Raw genomic sequence first — 23,586 nt, 5'->3', positions numbered from 1 at the left:
GCTCTGATACCAACTTGTCACGACCCGAATTTCCCACCCTCGAGAGTCGTGATGGCGCCTACTCGTAGAAGCTAGGCAAGCTAAAAAATTAAGAATCTTTAACTCTTTTGTTTTAATCCTTTTTACAACTTATATTAACAAGTGATAAACATTTAAATAACAGCGGAATATGAGATTAAGCGGAAGACTTAGACAAAATAAACCAAAATAATACGGAAATTAACATATGCCTCTACCCAGAAACTGGTGTCACAACATTCACGAACCGTCTATGACTACTACATACAATTGTCTGAAGGAAAGAAACACAGTCTGTCTTGGATACAAGTGATAACAGAACATGATAATAGATAGAAGAGATGTCGGGCTTGCGAACGTCTGCAGGACTACCTCGGAATCTCTATGGACTGAAGGCTGGCTCCCAAGCTACTGATCCAATGCTGCTCTGGTATATGCACAGAGTGCAGACTGTAGCATCAACATAACCGACCCCATGTGCTGGTAAGTGTCTGGCCTAACCCCGGCGAGGTAGTGACGAGGCTAGGATCGGACTTCAGATAAACTGTGCAGTTATATACCGTATGGTAGAAAATAAACAGGAATAAGCAGTTTAAATGGGAGGGGGTACATGCTTCGAGGAACATATCAAATCCAACAGCAACTTAATAAGATATGAAAGGACAATTCAATACCTACAACAATACAATAACAATACTGTTGCGGCGTGCAACCCGATCCCTTATAATTTAATATTGTTGCGGCGTGCAACCCGATCCCTTATAATTTAATATTGTTGCGGCGTGCAACCAGATCCACATATATAACTGTTGCGGCTTGCAACCCGATCCAATATAATATCTGTTGCGGCGTGCAACCCGACCCAATATAATATATGTTGCAGCGTGCAACCCGACCCAATATAATATCTGTTGCGGCGTGCAACCCAATCCATAAATATATACAATAATGTTGCGGCGCGCAACCCGTCCCAAATATACAGTCAACAATGATCATAATAATAGTCCCGGCAAGGGGTCTACAATAAACTACACTATCCCGGCAAGGGAATTCAACAGTACAAGTATATACATCCCGGCAAAGGAGAATCAGCTATAACCAATCTTAACTCAACTCCTAATCATCTCAATTATCACCATTTCTCAATCATAGGTATCTTCCACGAAAATAAACTTAGGTCTTTACTCATTATCAAGAATTCACCCATTATAGCATTCGTAATATCATTTAAGAACACAACAAGTATCAATTTAGGACTCACGATCATGCTCGACACCAACGTATAGATACTCGTCACCATGCCTATACATCGTACTAAACAAGAAGCAATTAGCAAATAGGACTCAACTCCTAATCCCTCAAGCTAAGGTTAGACCGAACACTTACCTCAATGCCACGAACACAACTCAAGTTTCAATTATTGCTTTACCCCTTGATTCCACTGCCAATTCGCTCGTATCTAGTCACAAGTTACTTAATTACATCAATAAACACTAAATGAATCAATTTGAATGCATGAAAATGAGTTTTCCAAAGTTTTACCCAAAAAGTCAAAATCGCCCCGGGCCCACATGGTCAAAACTCGAGGTTCGAACCAAAACCCGATTACTCTTTCCCCCACGAACTCAAATAAATAATTTATTTTGAAATCGGACCTCAAATCGAGGTCCAAAACCCCAATTTTTAAAAAAACCTAGGTTCTACCCAAAACACCCAATTTCCCCCATGAAAATCTTTGATTTTGAGTTGAAATCATGTTAAAAGATGTTAAGGAGTGAAGAAAACTAGTTAAAAATGACTTACAATTGATTTAGAGAAGAAATGTTGTTTGAAAAATTGTCTCTTATGTTTTTAGGGTTTTGAAAAATGAAAAATAACTGAAAATCTCGTCTAAATATACTGCCCTCGGATGCCCTGTGCGGACCACACAAAATTGACCGCAGCCGCACAGGCCTCCCTGTGTTCTGCAGTGATAGGTCTTAGTATTTTAGCCATAACTTTCTCTATAGATGTCCAAATTATAATTTCGTTAACTTTCTGGAAACTAGACACGAAGAGTTACAATTTTGTTTTTGAATCATCTCAAAATTCCTTATGGATCAAAAGATATGGGCTTCCGAAGTCAGATCAGTGAAGTGTTCTTCACCGCGGACCGCACCAAAACTAGTGCGGCCGCACAGGCCTCTCCGCGGTAGCGGTCTATATGTTGTGGACCGCACTGGCCTGTTCAGAGGTCCTCCACCTCTCTAAGCCTACAACAACTCAGATTTTAAGCCTAAGACACCCCGGAACCTACCCGAAACTCACCCGAGCCCTCGAAACTCCAAACCAAGCGCACACAAAACCTCAAAAACATCATACGACTTATTCGTGTAATCGAATCATCAAAATAGCATCATGAACATCAAATTAAATCTCGATATTAATGAAATTTTCTCAAAACTTCTTTAAACATCAATTTTGCGATTTAAGTCCGAATCGCGTCATATGACATCTGTTTTTCACCAAATTCCACAGAAATGTCTTAAATCATATATAAGACCTGTACCGGGCGCCGAAACCAAAATACAGGCCCGATACCACTATGTTCTAACCAAATTTCATTTCAAATTTCTTTAAATAATTTCAGGAAACAATTTTCTTTAAAAAAAATTCGTTTCTCGGGCTTGGGACCTCGGAATCTGATTCCGGGCATACACCCAAGTTCCATATTTTCCTACCCACCCTCCAAGACTGTCAAATCACGGGTCTGGGTCCGTTTATCCAAAACGTTGACCGAAGTCAAATTTATTTATTTTACAGTCAAAACTTATCATGTTTCATAGATTTTCACATTTAAGCTTTCCAGCTACGCGCATGGACTGCGCACGCAAATCGAGGTGGTGCTAAGGGAGGTTTTTAAGGCCTCGAAATGTAGAATTTCATTGCAACACAAGTGGTCATCACACAAGTTCTCCCCAACAATTCTCGTTATTTCTGGACTTCTTTTTCAATTAAATTAAACTTTGTCCGCTTTTTCATTTAAGTTGTCCCAAGTTACCAACTATCAAATGCTAAATTGATTTCACGCCAACTTGGATCTACTTGCGAATTGAACTTTGTGTCTTGAAATTGGTTTTGCTGACAAAGTTTTCTTTCAAAAGTAGCACATGTCCACTTGCTACTAATAATTTTATTCCTTTTTAGTTTCCTCTTTCCAGTAATAGTTGTCCCTTTTCTTTCTCCATTTTATTTTTTATGTGCACAACTACTTTCATCATTTGTAAAGTTGCATAAACCACTTTACTTTTAATTTCTCTGCATTATAGTTTTTCTTTGCAAACTTGGAAAGTGAACTTTTTCTTCTCATTGTTCCTTTTTCTTATTAGTTTAATTATTTCCTGCAAAGAAAGAGAAAAATATTAGTACTAAAAATTAGATTCCAGCTCAACTTATGCATGGTATTTTTCTCTTATCAAATTCTCTCACACTTAAATGTCTGCTTGTCCTCGAGCAAAAAAGAATATCAAATAAATATGGTAGCTAAACACTTTAAGTGAAATCATGAGAAGTTTTGACAGAGAAGAATTAATTAAGACTAATCCACGAGTTCAAAGAACTTTAACCATACTCATGTTCACCTATTGAGTATCGAAATCATAATAATTTTGTAATCCCAAGTATGTCTCACTAGATGAATAGAGATGCCCATATATCACACAATATATAGATAAAGAACAGAGAAGGGCATGAATAGAAAATTTCGCTCACTCTAAAAAAAAAAAGTACCTCAAGCTACTAGAAATTACCATAAGCTTGAATATTATGTGATTCTCTACTAATATAGGAGTCTATGAGTTGAGATCATGTAGGACTTTTACAAGGTTGTAATGAAGGCTTAGGGATTGGAAGGATACATATGGATAATAGTGACTCAAATTCCCTGTAGGATCTACACTTTACTTTATTGCTCAAGCACGATTGTCTTCCATATTTCTTTAAGCAATCGACATCCTCCTCCTCCTCCTCCTCCTCCTCCTCCTCCCACTCCTTCTTATTCTTCTTCTTCTTGTTCTTTTAACCCATTCACAACTTTCATTTTTTTTCACAAGCAACTATTTTTTTTTTTATAAAAATATCTCAAGAGATCAACAAGCTCAAATACTTGTTCTTACATAAGTTATTTCCACAATTACACCTCACCCCTAGATTTTTATATTTAGATCAACTCTTAAAGTGCCCAAAGGGAATTGGTGAACAAATAATAAGTCTTAACAACAAACAAGATAAGAGTTAAAGCTTGACTACCAATAATAATAATAATAATAATAATAATAATAATAATAATAATCATAATAATAATAATAATAATAATAATAATAATAATAATAATAATAATAATTTATTTAGGCTCAACTGGGCTAACTATGGATAAAGATCACCAAGGTAGGTTAATTTAGGCGGTGGCTCAACAAAGAAGGCCTACTTTCATTTCTCAACTCAAAGATCTACCTACAATTTCGCTTCAAACCACATTCAAGGCAAGTTCTAGATTTCTAAATAAGCAGGAGAACTAGACAATATAAGTTAACCGCACAATACACTTGGAACCACAAAAATTATGATTTCAATCACCAATAAGTAAGTATTAGCTTAGAAAGGTAATCATAAAACCCGTGATCAGTACTTAATCAATTTCGTTTTTTTAAGTCTCATGCTTTTCAAGTCAAGTCATGTTTATTTACCAAAACAAATTAAACAACGAAAAGTCCTAAAAAATATTCGATTCAAAATATTATGACCATGGCAAAGAACCGAACAAGAAATCCATGGAAGTACATGAAATAAGTCGCCTTAGGAATAAGGCAACTCAATTTTTATCGATTTTTTTTTACCTTTTGCTTTTAATAGAGGAAAAAGAAAAAACTTTCAAGAAACACATATATAACAAAATATTCCTCTACCCAAGCTTAAATAATATCATGTCCTCATGATAAACAAATAAAAAAATAAAAAATAAAAGGAGATAAAGGTGCTTCCCTGATTTTTTTTTTCGATTCTGGAATCATTTCCTTTTCCTTGGCTTCTTAAGGTTTTTCTCATATAACAATGATAAGATTATGACAAAGAAAATATTCTTTTTCATTATAGGAGAAAACTTTCATTGTCAAAATCATGGGAGTGCTTCTTTATCATGGCAAAATATATTAATACATATTAAATACACACACACACACATACATACATATATGCATACATACACACATGCATACATACATACATACATACATACATACATACATACATACAAATATACACAAACACACACACACACACACACACACACACACACACACACACACACACACACACATATATATATATATATATATATATATATATATATATATATATATATATATATATATATATATATATATATATATATATATATATATAGTTTTTTTTATATAAGAAGAAAAAAACTAAATTTATTAAATAAATGTACTAAAAAGGAAATATTATATGTTACTACTAATAATTACTTAAACAATTAAAGAGAGGGAAAGAAAATAGTTCTGAGTTTAACGTTGTCAGCTCGCCTTATTTTAAAAATTAGGCAAAAAGGATTGTTGAAGCCTGTTTGTTGAAGAATCTACTGATATAAGGCTTCAAACGATGGTCGTTTACTTTGAATTTGTCTCCCCCATCTGTATGTTGTATTTCAGTGGCACCATAGGGGGTAACTTTTGTTACAATGTACGGTCCTGACCAACGTGACTTGAATTTTTTCGGGAATAATCTGAATCAGCTATTGTACAAAAGAACTTGGTCTCCAATTGTAAACTCCTTATGGCGAATGAAGTTATCATGCCATTTTTTTGTTTTTTCTTTGTACAATTTAGCATTTTCATATGCTTCAAATATGAACTCCTCCAATTCATCAAGCTGCAACAGACGGTTTTTACCTGCATCTGGCAAATTTAGATTTAACAACTTTATAGCCCAATATGCTTTATGTTCAAGTTCCACGGGTAAATGACAAGCTTTTTCAAAAACTAATCTATAAGGAGATGTGCCTATGGGAGTTTTGAAAGCAGTTCTGTATGCCCATAAAGCATCATCTAACTTTAAAGACCAATCTTTTCGAGAAGAACCAACAGTTTTTTCTAAAATTCTTTTTAATTCTCTATTGGATACTTCAACTTGTCCGCTTGTTTGAGCATGATATGGAGTTCCTGTTTTATGAGTTACTCCATATATTGACAACAAACTAGCAAATTGTTTATTTACAAAATGAGTTCCCTGATCGCTTATGATAACTCGTGGAGTTCCAAATCTAGAAAAATATTTTTCTTGATAAAAGCACAAACAACATGAGCATCATTTTTTCTAGTAGCCATTGCTTCTACCCATTTTGAGACATAGTCAACATCAACTAAAATATATTCACCACCGTTTGAAGGAGGAAAAGGACCCATAAAATCAATGCCCCAAACATCAAATATTTCACACATCAGGATAGAGTTAAGAGGCATCTCATCCCTTTTTGAAATGTTACCGCTTCTCTGGCATTTGTCACAAGTGGCGACATAATTTCTTACATCTCTAAATAAAGTGGGCCAAAAAAATCAGCTTCAAGCACTTTTGCGGCTGTTCGTCTTCCTCCATAGTTGTCACGACCCAAACCCGGACCTGATGGTGATGGTGTCTTTCGTAAAGACAAGGCCAGCTGACACTTTTCCTTTTTCTAATTATTAACAGTTAAGCATTAAGAAACAATCAAAACATGATAAAATAATCTAAAGTAGCAGGTAATGTCATAAATACGCGGAAGAACAACCCAACACAGCCCGATACCAGGGTGTCACTGGTCATGAGCATCTATAAAACCTAACACAAGTCTGAAAAATTCACAAACTATTACAAAAGTCTGATAAGAGATGGAAATGATAAAGAGGGAGAAACCCGGGACTGTGGACGGCAAGCAGCTACTTCATGGACTCCGATATCTGTCGGAAGCTCTCAACTCGCACTGGTAGGATCTGCAATGCTTGAATCTGCACAATGGGGTGCAGGGAGTAAAGTGAGTACTCTAACTCAGTGAGTAACAAATGTAAATAAAGACTGAAAGCAAGAAATCACGTAAGGTACAAAGCATTCTATAATGAAGCAGTAAAACCCATTTAAAATCAGATAATCGGTGAAAGATATGTAAAATCCTTTAACTCAAATGTGTTTTCATGAAAAGCCTTTTTCAACACTTAAGCAGGTAATTGATAGTCAATTATGAAAGTAAACACATAAAGGCTTGCCCCCCGGGCACAATATCAATAAATCTGCCCCTCGGGCAACATCTCAGAACAGTACCAGCCCCTCGGGCTCAAATCTCATATCACAATACCAGCCCCTCGGGCTCAATCTCACATCACAATGGGTACCCGCGCTCACTGGGGGTGTACAGACTCCTAGAGGGGACCCTTACGGCCCAAGCGCAATATCAAGCCACCTCGTGGCATCATCACTAGGCCCTCGGCCTCATATCAATCAAACTATCTCGTGGCGTACATATCTCAGGCCCTTGGCCTCATAATCAGTATCAAATGTTTCCTCACAACATAGGCCCTCGGCCTTACTCGGTCAAAATCCTCACAAGCCAGTTGGGTAGTAGTAAAACATGTTTCTCAGCCCAAAATATCAATTAAGTGTTAAAACAAAGTAAAACATGGCTGAGTACGAAAAAAGTGAAATATAATATGATTGAGTTCAAGTATAAAGTCAAAACAGTGAGGAAATAACAGTAAAAATCCCCGAAGGGTTCGAATAGTTGGCATAAAGCCCAAATATGGCATTCAACCCAAATAATAATGATAACAAATAGATTTCAGTCAAATACGTGATAAAATCATCGATTGGGACAGACCAAGTCACAATCCCCAAAAGTGCACGACCCCACACTCATAATCAAGCGTGTGCCTCACCTCAATATAGTACTATGATGTGCAATCCGGGGTTTCAAACCCTCAAAACATCATTTACAATCATTACTCACCTCGAACCGGTCAAATCTCTAGCTCGCAATACCTTTGCCCCTCGAATAGGCCTCCACTCGCATCGAATCTATCAAAAATCAGAACGAGGACGTCAAAATATGCTAAGGGAACAAAGCCCAAGAAAAAATAATCAATATATGACACAAATCCCGAAATTACCAAAACCCGACTCCCGGGCCCATGTCTCGAAATTCGATAATTTTTACATCAACGGAATCCTTATCCTTTCACGAGTCTATACATATCAAGAACACTAAAATCAGAGTCCAAATGACCCCTCAAATCCCCATTTAAAGGTCTCTTAATCTCAAGCTCTAATCCCCATTTTTTCTTCCTTAATATCCACTAAAACCATGATTAAACAATGAAAAAGTGATTTTAAATCCAAGTAATTATGCTTAGGGAACTTACCCAACTGATATCCTTTGATTCCTCTCGAAATCCTATGCCTTAGCCTCTTTCCCATCTTCAAAAATGGAGTATTTTGCAAAAATTCGCGAAGAAAGAAATATATACCTTCTGGCCAGGGATTTCCGCATCTGCGATCCCATAGCTGCTTCTGCGGTACCGCATATGCGGCCAAATTACCGCTTTTGTGGTTCCTCAATTAAATGGCCCAATCCGCATCTGCGGTCAACTCTGAGATTCTGCAACTTCACAAGTCTCAAACCTCTCTGTCAACCATCCGAAATCACTCCGAGGCCCCTGAGACCTCAACCAAAAGCACAAACTTATCCCAATACCTTATTCAAACTTGTTCCAATCATCAAAACACCTCAAACAATATCAAATCAACCAAAACACATCGGATTCAAACCAATTTTCTAAAATCTTCCAAATTACGCTTTCGATCAAAAACCCAACCAAACCACGTCCGAATGACCTGAAATTTTACACACACATCCCAAATCACATAACGGAACTACTAAAACTCTCAGAATTCCATTCCGACCTCTATATCAAAATCTCGCCTACCAACCGGAAATTGCCAAAATATCAACTTCGCCAATTCAAGCCTAAATCTATTATGAAGCTCCAAAATTCCTTCCGATCACGCTCCTAAGTCACAAATCACCTCCCGAAGCTAACCAAACCATCAGAACTCACATCCGAGCCCTCTAACACATAAGTCAATATCCAGTTAACGTTTCCAACTTAAGCTTTCTTAAAAGAGACTAAGTGTCTCAAACCTTACTAAAATCATTTCGGATTTGATCCGACCAACCCGATACCACATAACATAGATAAACAAAGTATAAAGAAGCAAAAATGGGGAAAATAGAGCGGTAACTCATGAGACGACTGGTCGGGTCGTCACAATAGTGTCCTCCTACAGCTCCATCATGACAGTGGCTTAGGATATTGTTCATCTCTATTTCTGCTACACATCTCTTGATCATACCATCTGCACAAAATTTAAACAAGTAAGGATCTTCCCAAAAATAGTATCTTATTTCTTTTTTGAGCTTTTTTCTTTGTTCATAAGATAAATCTTGGGATCCATCCTCCAACTAAGTAGTTGGCAATGTTAGCAAACCAAGGTGTCTGATTTGTAACTGTAGCAACTATATAAACATGCTCATCAGGAAGTTACTCCTTGATATCTATTGTTTTAGTTGGAGGATTTTCCAAACGTGATAGGTGGTCAGCCACCTGATTTTCTGAACCTTTTCTATCTTTTATTTCAAGATCATATTCTTGCAAAAGAAGTATCCATCTTAGCAATCTAGGTCTAGCATCTTTCTTTGCTACGAGGTATTTTAAAGCAGCATAATCAGTAAATACTGTAACCTTCGTTCCTATCAAATAGGAATGAAATTTGTCAAATGCAAATACTACTGCAAGTAGCTCCTTCTCAGTTGTGGCATAATTCTTTTGAGCTTCATTGAGGGTTCTACTGGCGTAGTAAATAGGCCAGAAAATCTTGTCTCTCTTTTGTCCCAATATTGCTCCAACTGCTATATCACTTGCATCACACATAATTTCAAATGGTTCGCTCCAATTAGGAGAAGCAACAATTGGAGCATTAGTCAAATGTTCCTTGAGAATCTCAAATGCTTTCCTGCAATTATCTGAAAATTCAAACTTCACATCTTTCTTTCAGTAGGTTAGTCAGAGGTTTTGAAAAATCTTTTATAAACCTTCTATAAAAATCTGCATGCCCTAAGAAGCTTCTAATACCTTTAACAGTGTTAGGAGGGGGTAATCCTGCTATAAGATCAATTTTAGCCTTATCAACTTCTATTCCTTTAGCAGAAATTTTATGTCCTAAAATAATTCCCTTTGTTACCATGAAGTGACATTTTTCCCAATTAAGAACCAAATTTGTCTCTTCACATCTTTTAAGCACCAAAGTTAAATGATAGAGACAATCTTCAAATGTCATACCAAAAAGTGTGAAATCATCCATGAAAATTTCAAGAAACGTTTCAGTCATGTCTGAGAAAATTGCCGACATGTAACGCTGAAATGTAGCAGGAGCGTTACATAGTCCAAAGGGCATTCTTCTGTAAGCATACGTACCTTGGGGGCATGCGAATATGGTTTTTTCCTGATCTTCTAGAGCAATTGGTATCTGATTATACCCTGAATATCTGTCAAGAAAGCAGTAAAAATCATGTCCTGCAACCTTTCAAGCATTTTGTCAATAAAAGGTAAAGGAAAATGATCTTTCCTTGTGGCATCATTAAGTCGTCTGTAATCAATACAACTCTCCATCCTGTGACTGTTCTAGTAGGTATGAGTTCATTATTTTTACTTTTTATTATTGTCATACCTCCTTTCTTTGGTACTATATGTACAGGACTCACCCAAGGACTGTCAGATTGTCACAACCCTAAACCCGGACTCGGTCATGATGGCGCCTCTCGTGAAGACAAGGCCAGTCAACTAGTCCCAATTTCGTTTTTAAATAGTTAAACATTAACAATCAGTCTAACCATGAATAAATAAACCAAAGACTAAGCGAAAGATTTTATAATGTATGGAATACAGCCCAAACACAGCCCGATACGCAGGTGTCACAAGTCACGAGCATCTACTAGGGTCTAAAATACAACTAAGTTCTGAAATAGACTGAATATAGACTAATGAAATAAGGAGGGAGGAAAGCAGTGCTGCGAAAGCCGGCAGCTACCTGGCTAAACTCCGATGACTTTGCCTCCGATCAACCAATACCCGCTACCGGGTGTAGAAATACCTGAATCTGCACACAAGGTGCAGGGAGTAAAGTGAGTACTCCAACTTAGTGAATAATAATCATAACTAAAGTCTGAATGGTAAGAAATCACGAAAAGTGCATCAACATACTGTATAGAAGCAGGACAAAACTAGTAAAAACAATGAGGCTAAAAAATCTCTTGAAAACAACTTAGCTCAGTTTAACTTCTTTGAAAATGACTTTTCAACAGTTACAAAATTGAATGCCAAACAATTAGTGCAGATAAGCATAGAAAATTTGCCCCTCGGGCACAAATACACAATTAAACAGGTAATGACATGCAAATAAGAAAGATAAGCACATAAGGTTCGCCCTTTGGGCACAGTGTCAACAATCCACCCCTCGGGCAATATCTCAGAACAGTACCAGCCCCTCAGGCACAATCACATGGAACAATACCAGCCCCTCGGGCTATCACATAGAACAATATCATCCCCTCGGGCTATATCTCATATTACAATAGGTACCCGCGCTCACTGGGGGTGTGCAGACTTCGGGAGGGGCCCCTTATGGCCCAAGCACAATATCAAGCCACCTCGTGGAATCATAAACAGGCTCTCGGCCTCATATCAATATCAAGCCACCTCGTGGCACACAATCTCAGGCCTTCAGCCTCATTATCATAATCAGTATCTCACTGCTGCGGCGTGCAGCCCGACCCAAAAGTATCCTCACAATACAGGCCATCGGCCTTACTCAGTCAAAAATCACATAAGCCACTCGGGCAACAGTAAAACATAATGCTCAGCCCAAACTATTATTTAAAATATCATTTCAAGTGTTAAAGCAGAGTAAACATGGCTGAGTTTTGAAAATAGTGGAAAATAATGAGTGAGTTCAAGTATAAAGTCAAAACAATGAGAAAATATCAATAAAAATCCCTGAAGGGTTCAAATAGCTAGCACTATGCTCAAATATGGCTTTCAGCCCAAATAATGATGATAGCAAATAGTTTTCAATCAAATACGTGGTAAAATCATCAATCGAGACGGACCAAGTCACAATCCCCAAAAGTGCACGATCCCACGCTCGTCATCAAGCGTGTGCCTCACCTCAATATAGCATAATGATGTGTAATCCGGGGTTTCAAACCCTCAGAACATCATTTACAATCATTACTCACCTCGAACCGGCTAAATCTCTAGCTCACGATGCCTTTGCCCCTCAAATAGGCCTCCACGTGCGTCGAATCTATGCAAAAATCAGAACGTGGATGTCAAAATATGCTAAGGGGACAAAGCCCAAGCGAAAACAATCAAAATATGCCACAATTCCCGAAATTACCAAAACCCGAGCCCTGGGCCCACATCTCGAAATCGGGTAAAATTTATATTTTCAGAATCCTCATACCCTCACGAGTCTAACCATACCACAATTATCCAATTCCAGTACCATTTAGTCCTTCAAATTATCATTTAATATTTTTGGAAGATTCCACAAATTTTCTTCCCAAATTCCATCCCAAATCACGAATTAAATGATGAATTCAATGATAGATTCATGTACTCTAGCCAAATCTGAGTTAGAATCATTTACCCCGATGAATTTGTTGAAAAACCTTCGAAAAATTGCCAAAATCCGATCTCTCTAGGTCAAAATATTAAATAAAACCCAAAACCTTGTATTTATAGAGTACCCCACAGATTTCCAACTCTGCGGACGCACAGGTTTTTACCCAAAAACTGTGGCTGTACGGGTTTTTATCTGCAGTGACATGATCTAGTATTTTGGCCATAACTTTCACTACAGATGTCCAAATTGCGATATCGTTATCTTTCTGGAAACTAGACACATAGGGCTACAACTTTTGTTTTTGAATTATCTCAATATTCCTTGTAGATCAAAAGATATGAGCTTCCGAAGTAGGACCAGTGAAATATTTCCCACCGCGGCCGTACTGCATTTTGTGCGGTCCGCACAGCACCTACCACGGACGCACTTCATTTTGTGCAGACCGCGCTGGTGGGTTCCGAGGCTTGCAACCCTTCTGGACCTGCTATAGCTATGATTTTAGGCCTAAAACATCTCGGAACCTACCCGGAACCCCCGAAACTTCAAACCAATTGTGCCAACACATCCCATGACATCATTCAAACTTGTTCAAAACTTCGGAACGCTTACAACCACATCAAATCACCAATTTAACATAGGATTCAAGCCTAAGAACTCCAAGAACTCTTAAATTATGCTTTCGATCAAAAAGCCTATCAAATCTCGTCCGAATGATCTGGAATTTTGCACACACATCCCCAATGACACGACGAAGCTATTGCGTATTAAAATCTCGCCTATCAACCGGAAATCGCCAAAATATCAGCTTCGCCAATTCAAGCCTAAATCTTCTCTACAACTCCAAAACTCATTCCGATCGCACTCCTAAGTCACAAATCACCTAACGGAGCTAACCAAACCATACAAATTCCAATCTGAGATCAAATACAGACAAGTCAAATCTTGGTCAAACCTTTCAAATATTAATCTTTCAACTAAGACTGTTCTTCCAAATTCATTCTAATTAACCTGAAACCCAACACCAACGATTTACATAAGTCATAATACACCACACGGGGCAAGTCATATCCGAGAACTGGCGAGCAAAGTGCAAAACGCTCAAAACGACCGGTCGGGTCGTTATACAGATATTGGATAAATGATACCTGCTGCTAGAAGTTTCACCACTTCTTTCTTGATGACTTCCTGCATTGCTGGGTTTAGTCTCCTTTGGGGTTGGACTATTGGCTTGTAATTATCCTCCATAAGAATCCTATGCATGCAAATAGTTTGACTGATTCCATTGATGTCAGCTATAGTCCATCCTAAGGCTCTTTTGTGTTCTCTTAACACCTTCATTAATTTTATTTCTTTTTTTGCAGTCAAAGAAGATGAAATAATTACTGAAAATAATTTAGGTTCAAGAAAAATATATTTCAAATGAGAAGGAAGAGTTTTGAGTTCAATTTTTTGTTGAACTTCTTCTAGTGAGACTTTCTCATGTTCACAAAATTTTTCCAGTATTTTAGCTTCTTTTCTGATTGTGATGTCATCATCACTTGTGGTACCTGACTGTGCCAAACATCTTTCCAATGAATTAGTAATCAGTTTATCATCTTTATATTCATTTGCAAGGTGATTCAACAAATCAATTTGAAAACAAGATGATGATGACTCATCTTCAGGATATTTCATTATTTTCTGCATATCAAAAATCACTCTTTCCTCATCAACTCGCAAAATTAATTGTCCTTAATGGACATCAATTATTGCTCTTCCTGTTGCAAGAAATGGTTTGCCTAAAATCAATGGTACCTCAGTATTTTCTTCCATTTCAAGTACTATAAAATCTACTGAAAATATAAATTTATCAACTCTAACAAGGACATTTTCAAGTATTCCTTTCGGGGTTTTAGTACTTTGATCAGCCAATTGTAGAGACACACTAGTGTCCTTCATTTCACCAAGTTCTAATTTCCTGAAAATTAAAAAAGGCATTAGATTTATTGAAGCACCTGAATCACATAATGCTTTTTCAAAGTGAGCACCTCCCAAAGTATAAGGAATTGTAAAACTGCCTAGATCACAAAGTTTCTATGGAAGCTTATTTTTAAGTATAGCACTACATTTTTCTGTAAGCTTAACTACTAAAACTTCTTCCAGTTTTCTTTTACTTGACAAAATTTCTTTAAGAAATTTAGCATATGCGGGCATTTGCTTCAAAGCATTTGTAAAAGGTATGTTAATGTAAAGTTGTTTTAACATTTCTAGAAACTTTGAGAACTGTTTGTCAAGCTTTTCTCTTTTTAGCTTTTGGGGAAATGGGAGGGGTACAGAGTAAGGATTTGTCATCAATTCATTTTCTTGTACCTTTTTTCCTTTATCTTTTTGTTCTTTTAGAAGTTCAGAGTCTTTTTTATTCTTACTTTCATTTACCTGTTCAACTTCTTGTGGATTTCCTTGTCTATCTGCATATGGATCATCAAGAGTTTTACCTGACCGCAGAGAGATGGCTTTGAGGTGTTCCTTTGGATTTTTCTCGGTGTTACTTGGTAAAGAACCTTTTATTTGCCCAGACATGAGGGTTGCTAATTGGCTTACCTGAATTTCCAAATTCTTGATAGCTGAATGTTGACTTTCAACCTTCTCGTCAGTAGCCTTAATGAATTTGTACATCAGGTCTTCAAGGCTTTGTTGATGAGCTCTGTGGGGCTGCTGCTGATTTTGTTGAAAATTTTGTTGCCCTTTATTTTGATTTTGAAAACCAGGTAATCCTTGTACCTGCTGCTTTTGATTAAAAAATCTTTGAGGATTTTCAGCACCATTAGGATTACTCCATTGAAATCCTGGATGTTTTTGTGCCATGGGACTACCAAATGAGTAATTATTTCTGTAACCAATCATATTTACTTGTTCCTCATTTTGTGTTGAAGCTTGACACTCATGATTAGGATGATTACCTCCACAAACGTCACAATTCTCAAGTTGAGATGATGATTGATTATTTACCTGAAAGGCCTCAACTTTTTGTGTCAGAGTTACAATTTGTTGCGCTAATGAATTCCAAGCTTCCACTTGATTGACTTCTGCTACTTTTTTAACAATTATTCTGTCAAAGGGCTATTGAACAACATTTTCTAAAATTTCATTAAGCAATTTCATAGCTTCTGCAATGGTTTTGCTCATTATGGATCCTCCTGATGCTGCATCAATAACATTTTTAGCAGAGGGTTTAAGAGCATGATAAAAAATATATAAGATGCCAGGATCTTGGATACCATGGTGTGGGCATTTTCTTAACATTGCTTTTAATCGTTCCCATGCTTGGTATATAGATTCAGAATCTGTCTGCATAAAATTATTGATTTTTTGCTTCATTTTAAATATTTTTGCAGGTGAAAAATATTTATTAAGAAATTTCTGAGTCATTTGGTCCCATGTTGTGATTGAACCTCTTGGCAGACTTCGCAACCATGTTTTTGCTTCACCTTTTAATGAAAAAGGAAAAAGCCGTAACCTGATAGCATCTGTTGTGACTCCATTATACCTGCAAGTTTCAACTAATTCAAGAAAATCAATTAGATGGGTGTGAGGATCTTCACTCACATCACCAGTAAACTGACATGACTGTTGAATGGTTTGAATCAAGCCTGTGCGAATTTCAAAGTTGTTTGCTGCAATTGGTGGTCTCCTCACACTTGATTCTCCTTCAAAATTATCCGGCCTTGCATAATCTCTGAGTATTCTATCACATCGTGGAGCCACCTCATCAAGCTTTTCTTCCACTTGATGTGGTGGAAGTTGGTTATTATTAAGCTCTTCATTCTCCATTTCTTCACAAGTTATACTTTGAGGAGGTGATGTTTGTCCTTTCCTGCACAATCAAAGAGTTTTTTCAATTTCTGAATCATAATTCGCCAACTCTTTTGTAGTAGTGGTGATACTAAAAAGAAAAAAATGTATATTAAAATAGTAGTAGTAATTAATATAACTAGTGACACTAATTAAAAACAGAAAATAAAATATATATTTTTTTTAATGAAATGAGCTTGCTGATCGTAGAAACAATAGAATGATATCCTAGAATAAAAATAAAAATTAAAAAGATGAAGAAAGAAAAATGATACGAAAACAGTAAGTAGTAATATTGTTAATAAGAGATTCTAGAAAGACATTACTAGCAACATTAATTACAGTAGTAATAAAAAAAACAAAACAAAGATAACAATAATACTAATGTTGCTGCTACTACTACTACTACTACTACTACTACTACTACTACTACTACTACTACTACTAATAATAATAATAATAATAATAATAATAATAATAATAATAATAATAATAATAATAATAAGTTCTCAAAATAATAACAAAATAATTAATCTGAAGTAGATGTTTCCGATCCCCGGCAACAACGCCAAAAATTTGACGAGAGTCTGGCATGAATAAAATTTAAACTCGTACTCTGTCAAATTATAGTATAGAAAGATGTCGAACCCACAGAGATTGGTTTATCTATTCTACAGACGTTTATTGTTTTAATTACTATTTGAGAAAACCAGGAAGAGTTGAGTTGTGAATTAACTAACTAAAAATGCATGAATAGAGCAATAGAAAATATTTTGTTTTTCACAAATATAATAAAAAAGTGTTGGGATCATAACTTCACTTAATATTTCTATTATATAATAGGTAAAATTATCCTTCAATTTCTATTTCTCACAAATGTATAAATACCTTTCACGATTACATTTATATATCATTACTTAAGTTGAACAATTAATTGTAATCCTCTCGGTTATACAAATAAATCGTCAGAATAGTAATATTAAAGAGTCAGAAATATATGCTTAAACTAAAACTTGCTCTTTTTAGTAAGTCCCTTTCGATTGCCCTACTTATTATTATGATGACCCAAAAGGTCATCACGTGTTTCTAAATTAAATTCTGCACTCCAAGGCCTTAAAAACCTCTTTTAGCATCACCTCGATTTGCGTGCGTAGTCCAGGCGCATAGCCGGGAAGCTTTGGGTAAATAGACCCAGCCCTATAATTTGACGGTCTCGGAGGGTCCGTAGAAAAATATGGGACTTGGGCGTATGCCTGGAATCGAATTCCGAGGTACCAATCGCGAGAAATGAATTTTTAAAGAAACTTACTTTCTGAAATTGTTTAAAGAATTTGCAAACGAATTGTGATTAGAACATGTTGGTATCGGGCCGGTATTTTGGTTCCGGTGCCCGGTACAGGCCTTATATGTGGTTTAAGATAATTCTGTGAAGTTTGGTAAGAAACGGAATCCGTTTGACGTGATTTGGACCGTAAATGCAAAGTTTGATGCTTTAAGAAGTTTTGACATATTTCATCGATTTTTAGGTTTAATTCGTTGTTATTGAGGTTATTTTGGTGATTTGATTGCACATATAAGTTCGTATGATGTGATTGAGTTAGTACGTATGTTTGGTTTTGAGCCCCGAGAACTCAGGTGTGTTTCGGAAGGTTTTTGGAACTCAAAAAATTGCAGGTTTTTTCTGTTCAATGCCCAGGGATTTTACTCTTCGCATTCACGTGGTCCCTCTCGCGAACGCGTAAGGCAAATCTCCCAGGTGCCAGATTTCTTCTTCGCGAACGCGAAGCTTGAGATGTGAACGCGAGGCTGAGGGGGGAATACCCTTCGTGAACACGTCCATGCACTCGCGAACGCGTAAGGTTAAAGGCCTAGGGAGGGGTCACCATTTTGGGCATCGCGAACGCGGCCACTGGCCCGCGAACATATAGGCCTAAGGAGCCAAAGCTCCGTGAACGCGAGCTACTTCCCCGAACGAAAAGGTCTGTCAGACCTAACTCATCACGAACGCGATGACCAATTTCGCCCAGTTATTTTAAAAGTCCAGAAATAGTAGGCTTAAGACGGGATTTCTTCCAAAACTCATAACTTCTTCATCTAAACTCTAAAGTGGGCAATTTTGAAAGGGGATTCCACCACCAATTCATAGATATGTAATCTTAGACTCATTTTCTTCAATTTCCATTAACGCTCATTAGATTTCTAGGCTTAAATCATGTTCTTAAGGGTAGAAAATTTGGGATTTGGGTAGCATTAGGGCTTTTTGATTATTTGTGATTTGGACCTCATTTTGGGGTCAAATTTTGGAACTAATTATATATTCGGGCTCGTGGGTGAATGGGTGATCGGGTTTTGGTCCGGACCTCGTATTTTGACCAAGCGGGTTCGGGGTCAATTTTTGGATTTTTGTGAAGAATGATTAGAAAGCTATAACTAAGCATTGGAATTGGATTGTTTCGAATTTATTGATGTTATTAAGTCGAATATGTCTAGATACAATTGATTTGGAGACGAATTCGAAAGTAAAAGCGGTGTTTGAGGCTTGAGTTGGCGTGGAAGTTCGAGGTAAGTATTTGGTCTAACCTTAGCTTGAGGGATTAGGAGTTGTGTCTATTTGCTACGTGTTAATTGTGGAGTACGACGTATAGGCATGGTGACGAGTATCTATACGTCGGTGTCAAGCATGCCCGTGGGTCTTGTATTATAAATTGTTATGACTCCGTTGTGGTTTATTGTGCCTCACATGTTATTATCGTCATTGTTCCCTTGCCGGGATGGTTGTCTGATATTATTGTTCCCTTGCCGGGATATTGTTGAGATATTATCGTTCTCTTGCCGAGATAGTGTTGAGATATCATTGTTCCATTGTCGGGATATTTGTTTGATATTATTGTTCCCTTGTTGGGATTCTTTTTGATTATTGTTGGCTTGTAAATGGGAGCGGGTGGTACGCCTACCACGAGATACATGAAATGGGAGTGGGTGGCACACCTGCAATGAGATAAATGAAAAAGGAGCGGTTGGTACGCCTATCACGAGATACATGAAATGGGAGCGGGTGGCATGCCTGCCACGAGATAAATGAAAAGGGAGCGGGTGGTACGCTTACCACAAGATACATGAAAAGGGAGCGGGTGGTACGCCTACCACAAGGTACATGAAATGGGAGCGGGTGGCACGCCTGCCACAAGATACAGGAAATGGGATCGGGTTGCACGCCTGGAATAAGATGTGAAAATAAAGTGAAATCTGCCTTTGCTTTCCTTATTCTTGTTAGTGGTTGGATTTTGATTCCTTTATAATCCTCTTGATATTCTGTTTTACCTGCTATTCCCCAAAGAATGTTCCCCCTCCCATATTTACTTGTTTATTTCTGTATTTCTTTCCCACTGTATATATTTGAACTGCACAGGTTTATCTGGAGTCTGGTCCTAGCCTCGTCACTACCTCGCCGGGGTTAGGCCAAGCATTTACTAGCACATGAGGTCGGTTGTGCTGATGCTACACTCTGCACTCTATGCAGATACCGAAGCAGCATTGGGATAGTAGCACTTGGGGAGCCAGCTTTCAGACTATCCAGAGATCTCGAGGTAGTCCTGCAGGCGTCCGCAGGCCCGGCGTTCTCTTCTATCCATTTATATATTTTGTTTTCACTTGCTTCCGAGACAGATAGTATTTCCTTTTTCAGACATTTGTATGTAGTACTCATAGACAGTCCGTGAATATTGTGACACCAGATTACGAGTAGAGGAGTATGTTGGCATTATAGTACTGATTTTGGCCATTTTTAGCTGTTTAAGTCTTACGCTTATTCTGTTATCATTAATTTTTAAATTATTGATTACTTGTTAATTCAAGTTGATAAAAGGATTAAAATGAAAGTGTTAGAATTTCTATATTTCGTGGCTTGCCTAGCTTCTACGAGTAGGCGCCATCATCCGAGGGTGGTAAATCCGGGTCGTGACAAGTTGGTATCAGAGCTCTAGGTTACATAGGTCTCACAATTCACAGACAAGCTTAGTAGAGTTTGAGGGATCGGTACAGAGACATCTGTATTTATTCCCCAAAGGCTACAGAGTTAGGAAAACTTCACATTTGTTCTTTCTTGTCGTGCGGTTTTGTTTCTCAATGCTAATTGAATTTCTACTCTATTCTTTCGCAGATGGAGAGAACACGCGCTTCTTCATCCACCGCTCAGTAGCCTGAGCCCCCAGCAACAGCTCCCACGAGGGGCAGAGGGCGAGGCCGAGGCTGTGCTAGAGGCCGAGGTAGGGGCAGAGCTCAGCCCCGAGCAGCAGCACTAGTGGCGGAGCCTTAAGTTGACTGTGATGATGAGGTTCCAGCCCCAGCAGTTTCGGTGGGCCTAGCTTAGGTCCCAGAGGGGTTTATTGCTACCCCAGTTCTTTAGGATGCTCTAGTCCGTCTAGTGGGCCTTATGGAGAGTGTCGCCCGGGCAGGCTTACTTCCTGTAGCACCAACCGTCTCTCAGGCTGGAGGAGGTGCCCAGACTCCTGCTACTCACACTCCGGAGTAGGTAGCTCCCTAGATTTAGACTCCAGCGGCTCAGCCCGTTGGAGTAGTTCAGCCGGGTATGGTAGCTTAGACCGGTGATGGAGTGGCTATGTCTACCGATGCTTTGCGGAAGCTGGATAGGTTCACCAAGCTCTTCACTACCACTTTCAGCGGTGCATCTACTGAGGATCCCCAGGGTTATCTAGACAGCTGTTATGAGGTTCTTAGAAATATGGGGATAGTCGAGACCAATGGGGTTGATTTTGCCACTTTTCGCTTGTGTGGATCCGCCAAGACTTGGTGGAGGGATTTCCGTTTGGCTAGACCAGCCGAATCACCAGCTTTGACTTGGGGGCAATTTACACAGCTATTTCTGGAGAAGTTTCTCCCCTTCACTCAGAGAGAGGCCTAACGGAGGCAGTTTGAGCGTCTCCAGCAGGGGTCTACGACTGTTACCCAATATGAGACCAGATTCATTGACTTGGCTCGTCATGCTCTTGTCATACTTCCTACTTACAGAGAGAGGGTGAGGAGGTTTATTAACGGTCTTATTCAGCTGATTCATCTTCAGATGGCTAGGGAGACTAGGAGTGAGATTACTTTCCAGGAGGCGGCCAATGTGGCCAGAAGAGTGGAGATGGTTCTATCGCAGGGAGGTGGTCATGGATCGGATAAGAGACCCCGTCATTCAGGTAGATTCAGTGGTGCCTCGTCTGAAGGCAAGGATTTGTATGGTAGAGGCCATCCTCCTAGGCCCTTTCAGTCAGCACTTCAGGTTTCTCACGGTGCTTCAGGTGGTCGTGGTCCTCCGATGTAGTATTCTGATAAATAGTCCTATAGTGCACCACCAGCTCCTATCTATGCACCACCACTTTAGAGTTTCCAGAGTCGTTATCCCTAGCAGCCGAGGGCTTGTTTTACTTGTGGTGACACGAGGCACATTGCTAGGTATTGCCCTCGAGCTTCGAGCAATTCTCTACATCAGGGTTCTCGTGCTATGGTTCAGGCACCAGGTGTTCCACAGGCCATCCAGCCAGCTAGAGGTGGGGTAGAGGTGTTAGAGGTGGAGGTAGAGGTGCTAGAGGTGGAGCTCAGACCGCTAGAGGTGGAGGCCAGCCAACAGCAGGCCGTCTCAGAGATGTAGTTCAGGGTGGTGGGGCCCATCCCCGATGTTATACTCTCCCAGCCAGGAACGAAGCTGAGGCTTCAGATGCAGTTATTACAGGTACAGTTCTGGTTTGTGATAGAGATGCTTCAGTGTTATTTGATCCAGGGTCTACGTACTCGTATGTGTCATCCTATTTTGCACCGTATCTGGTTATGCCTAGTAATTCCGTAAGTGATCCTGTTTATGCATCTACATCGGTGGGTGATTCTATTGTGGTAGATCGAGTCCATAGTTCATGTATAGTTGTGATTTGGGGTCTTGAGACTCGTGTTGATTTGTTGCTTCAGGACATGGTTGATTTCGATGTTATATTGGGGATGGACTGGTTATCACCTTACCATGCTATCTTGGACTGTCATGCCAAGACTATGACCTTAGATTTACCGGATTTGCCTTGTTTAGAGTGGAGAGGGACTCCTGGTCATTCCACCCGCAGTGTTATCTCGTATGTGAAGGCTGAGCATATGATCGAGAAGGGGCGTTTGGCCTATTTGGCATATGTTCGTGATTCTAGTGCTGAGGTCCCTTCTATTGATTCTGTGCCCATTGTTCGTGAGTTTCCTGAGGTTTTCCCTTCAGATCTGCCAGGTATGCCACCCGACAGAGATATTAACTTTTGCATTGATCTGGCTCTTGGCACTCAGCCCACTTCTATCCTGCCGTATCGTATGGCCCCGCCTGAGTTTAAAGAGTTGAAGGAGCAGTTATAAGACTTGCTTGAGAAGGGTTTTATTAGGCCGAGTGTTTTGCCTTGGGGTGGGCCGGTGTTGTTTGTTAAGAAGAAGGACGGATCGATGAGAATGTGTATTGATTACTGGCAGTTGAACAAGGTTACAATCAAGAATAAGTATCCATTACCGAGGATTGATGATTTGTTTGATCAGCTTTAGGGTGCCAGGGTATTTTCAAATATTGACTTGAGATCTGGCTACCATCAGTTGAGGATTTGGGAATCCGATGTCCCTAAGATATCTTTTCGCACTCGGTACGGGCACTATGAGTTCTTGGTAATGTCATTCGGGTTGACAAATGCCCCAGCAGCTTTAATGGATTTGATGAACCGAGTGTTCAGGCCTTATTTGGACTCGTTCGTGATAGTCTTCATTGATGATATTTTGATTTATTCCCGCAGCTGGGAGGAGCATGAGTAGCATCTTAGAGTGGTTCTTCATACCTTGAGGGATAGTCAGTTATATGCTAAATTCTTTGAGTGCGAGTTCTGGTTGAGTTCAGTTGCATTTCTGGGTCATGTTGTATTAGCAGAGGGTATTCAGGTTGATCCGAAGAAGATTGAG

At 38.7% G+C, this 23,586-nt stretch overlaps 1 protein-coding gene and 1 non-coding gene across 2 annotated transcripts; one reads left to right on the top strand and one right to left on the bottom strand.

Moving 5' to 3' along the window:
* Positions 1-14,514: 14,514 nt before the first annotated feature.
* LOC138883758 (uncharacterized) lies at positions 14,515-16,593 on the bottom strand. The gene is made up of 3 exons (XM_070164469.1): positions 15,895-16,593; positions 14,937-15,771; positions 14,515-14,840 (listed from the first exon to the last, which is right to left on the bottom strand). The coding sequence occupies exons 1-3, from the start codon at positions 16,591-16,593 to the stop codon at positions 14,515-14,517; spliced, it is 1,860 nt and encodes a 619-aa protein (XP_070020570.1).
* Positions 16,037-16,143, top strand: LOC138884422 (small nucleolar RNA R71). The gene has a single exon (XR_011404616.1). It is a non-coding gene; the product is annotated as a small nucleolar RNA R71 (small nucleolar RNA).
* Positions 16,594-23,586: the final 6,993 nt, after the last annotated feature.

The sequence above is a fragment of the Nicotiana sylvestris genome, chromosome 12 (genome assembly GCF_000393655.2).
Source record: "Nicotiana sylvestris chromosome 12, ASM39365v2, whole genome shotgun sequence".
In the NCBI taxonomy this organism is placed as follows: domain Eukaryota; kingdom Viridiplantae; phylum Streptophyta; class Magnoliopsida; order Solanales; family Solanaceae; genus Nicotiana; species Nicotiana sylvestris.
The sequence above is the reverse complement of the archived record's forward strand: the minus strand, read 5'-3'. Positions and strand labels throughout refer to the sequence as shown.

Coding starts and splice junctions, on each gene's coding strand:
- LOC138883758 (XM_070164469.1), bottom strand. CDS start 16,593: ATGGAGAATGAAGAGCTTAATAATAACCAACTTCCACCACATCAAGTG. Junction 15,772..15,894: donor TTAATGAAATTTTAGAAAAT/GTTGTTCAATAG, acceptor GAGGCCTTTCAG/GTAAATAATCAATCATCATC. Junction 14,841..14,936: donor TCTTAAAGAAATTTTGTCAA/GTAAAAGAAAAC, acceptor TTTGTGATCTAG/GCAGTTTTACAATTCCTTAT.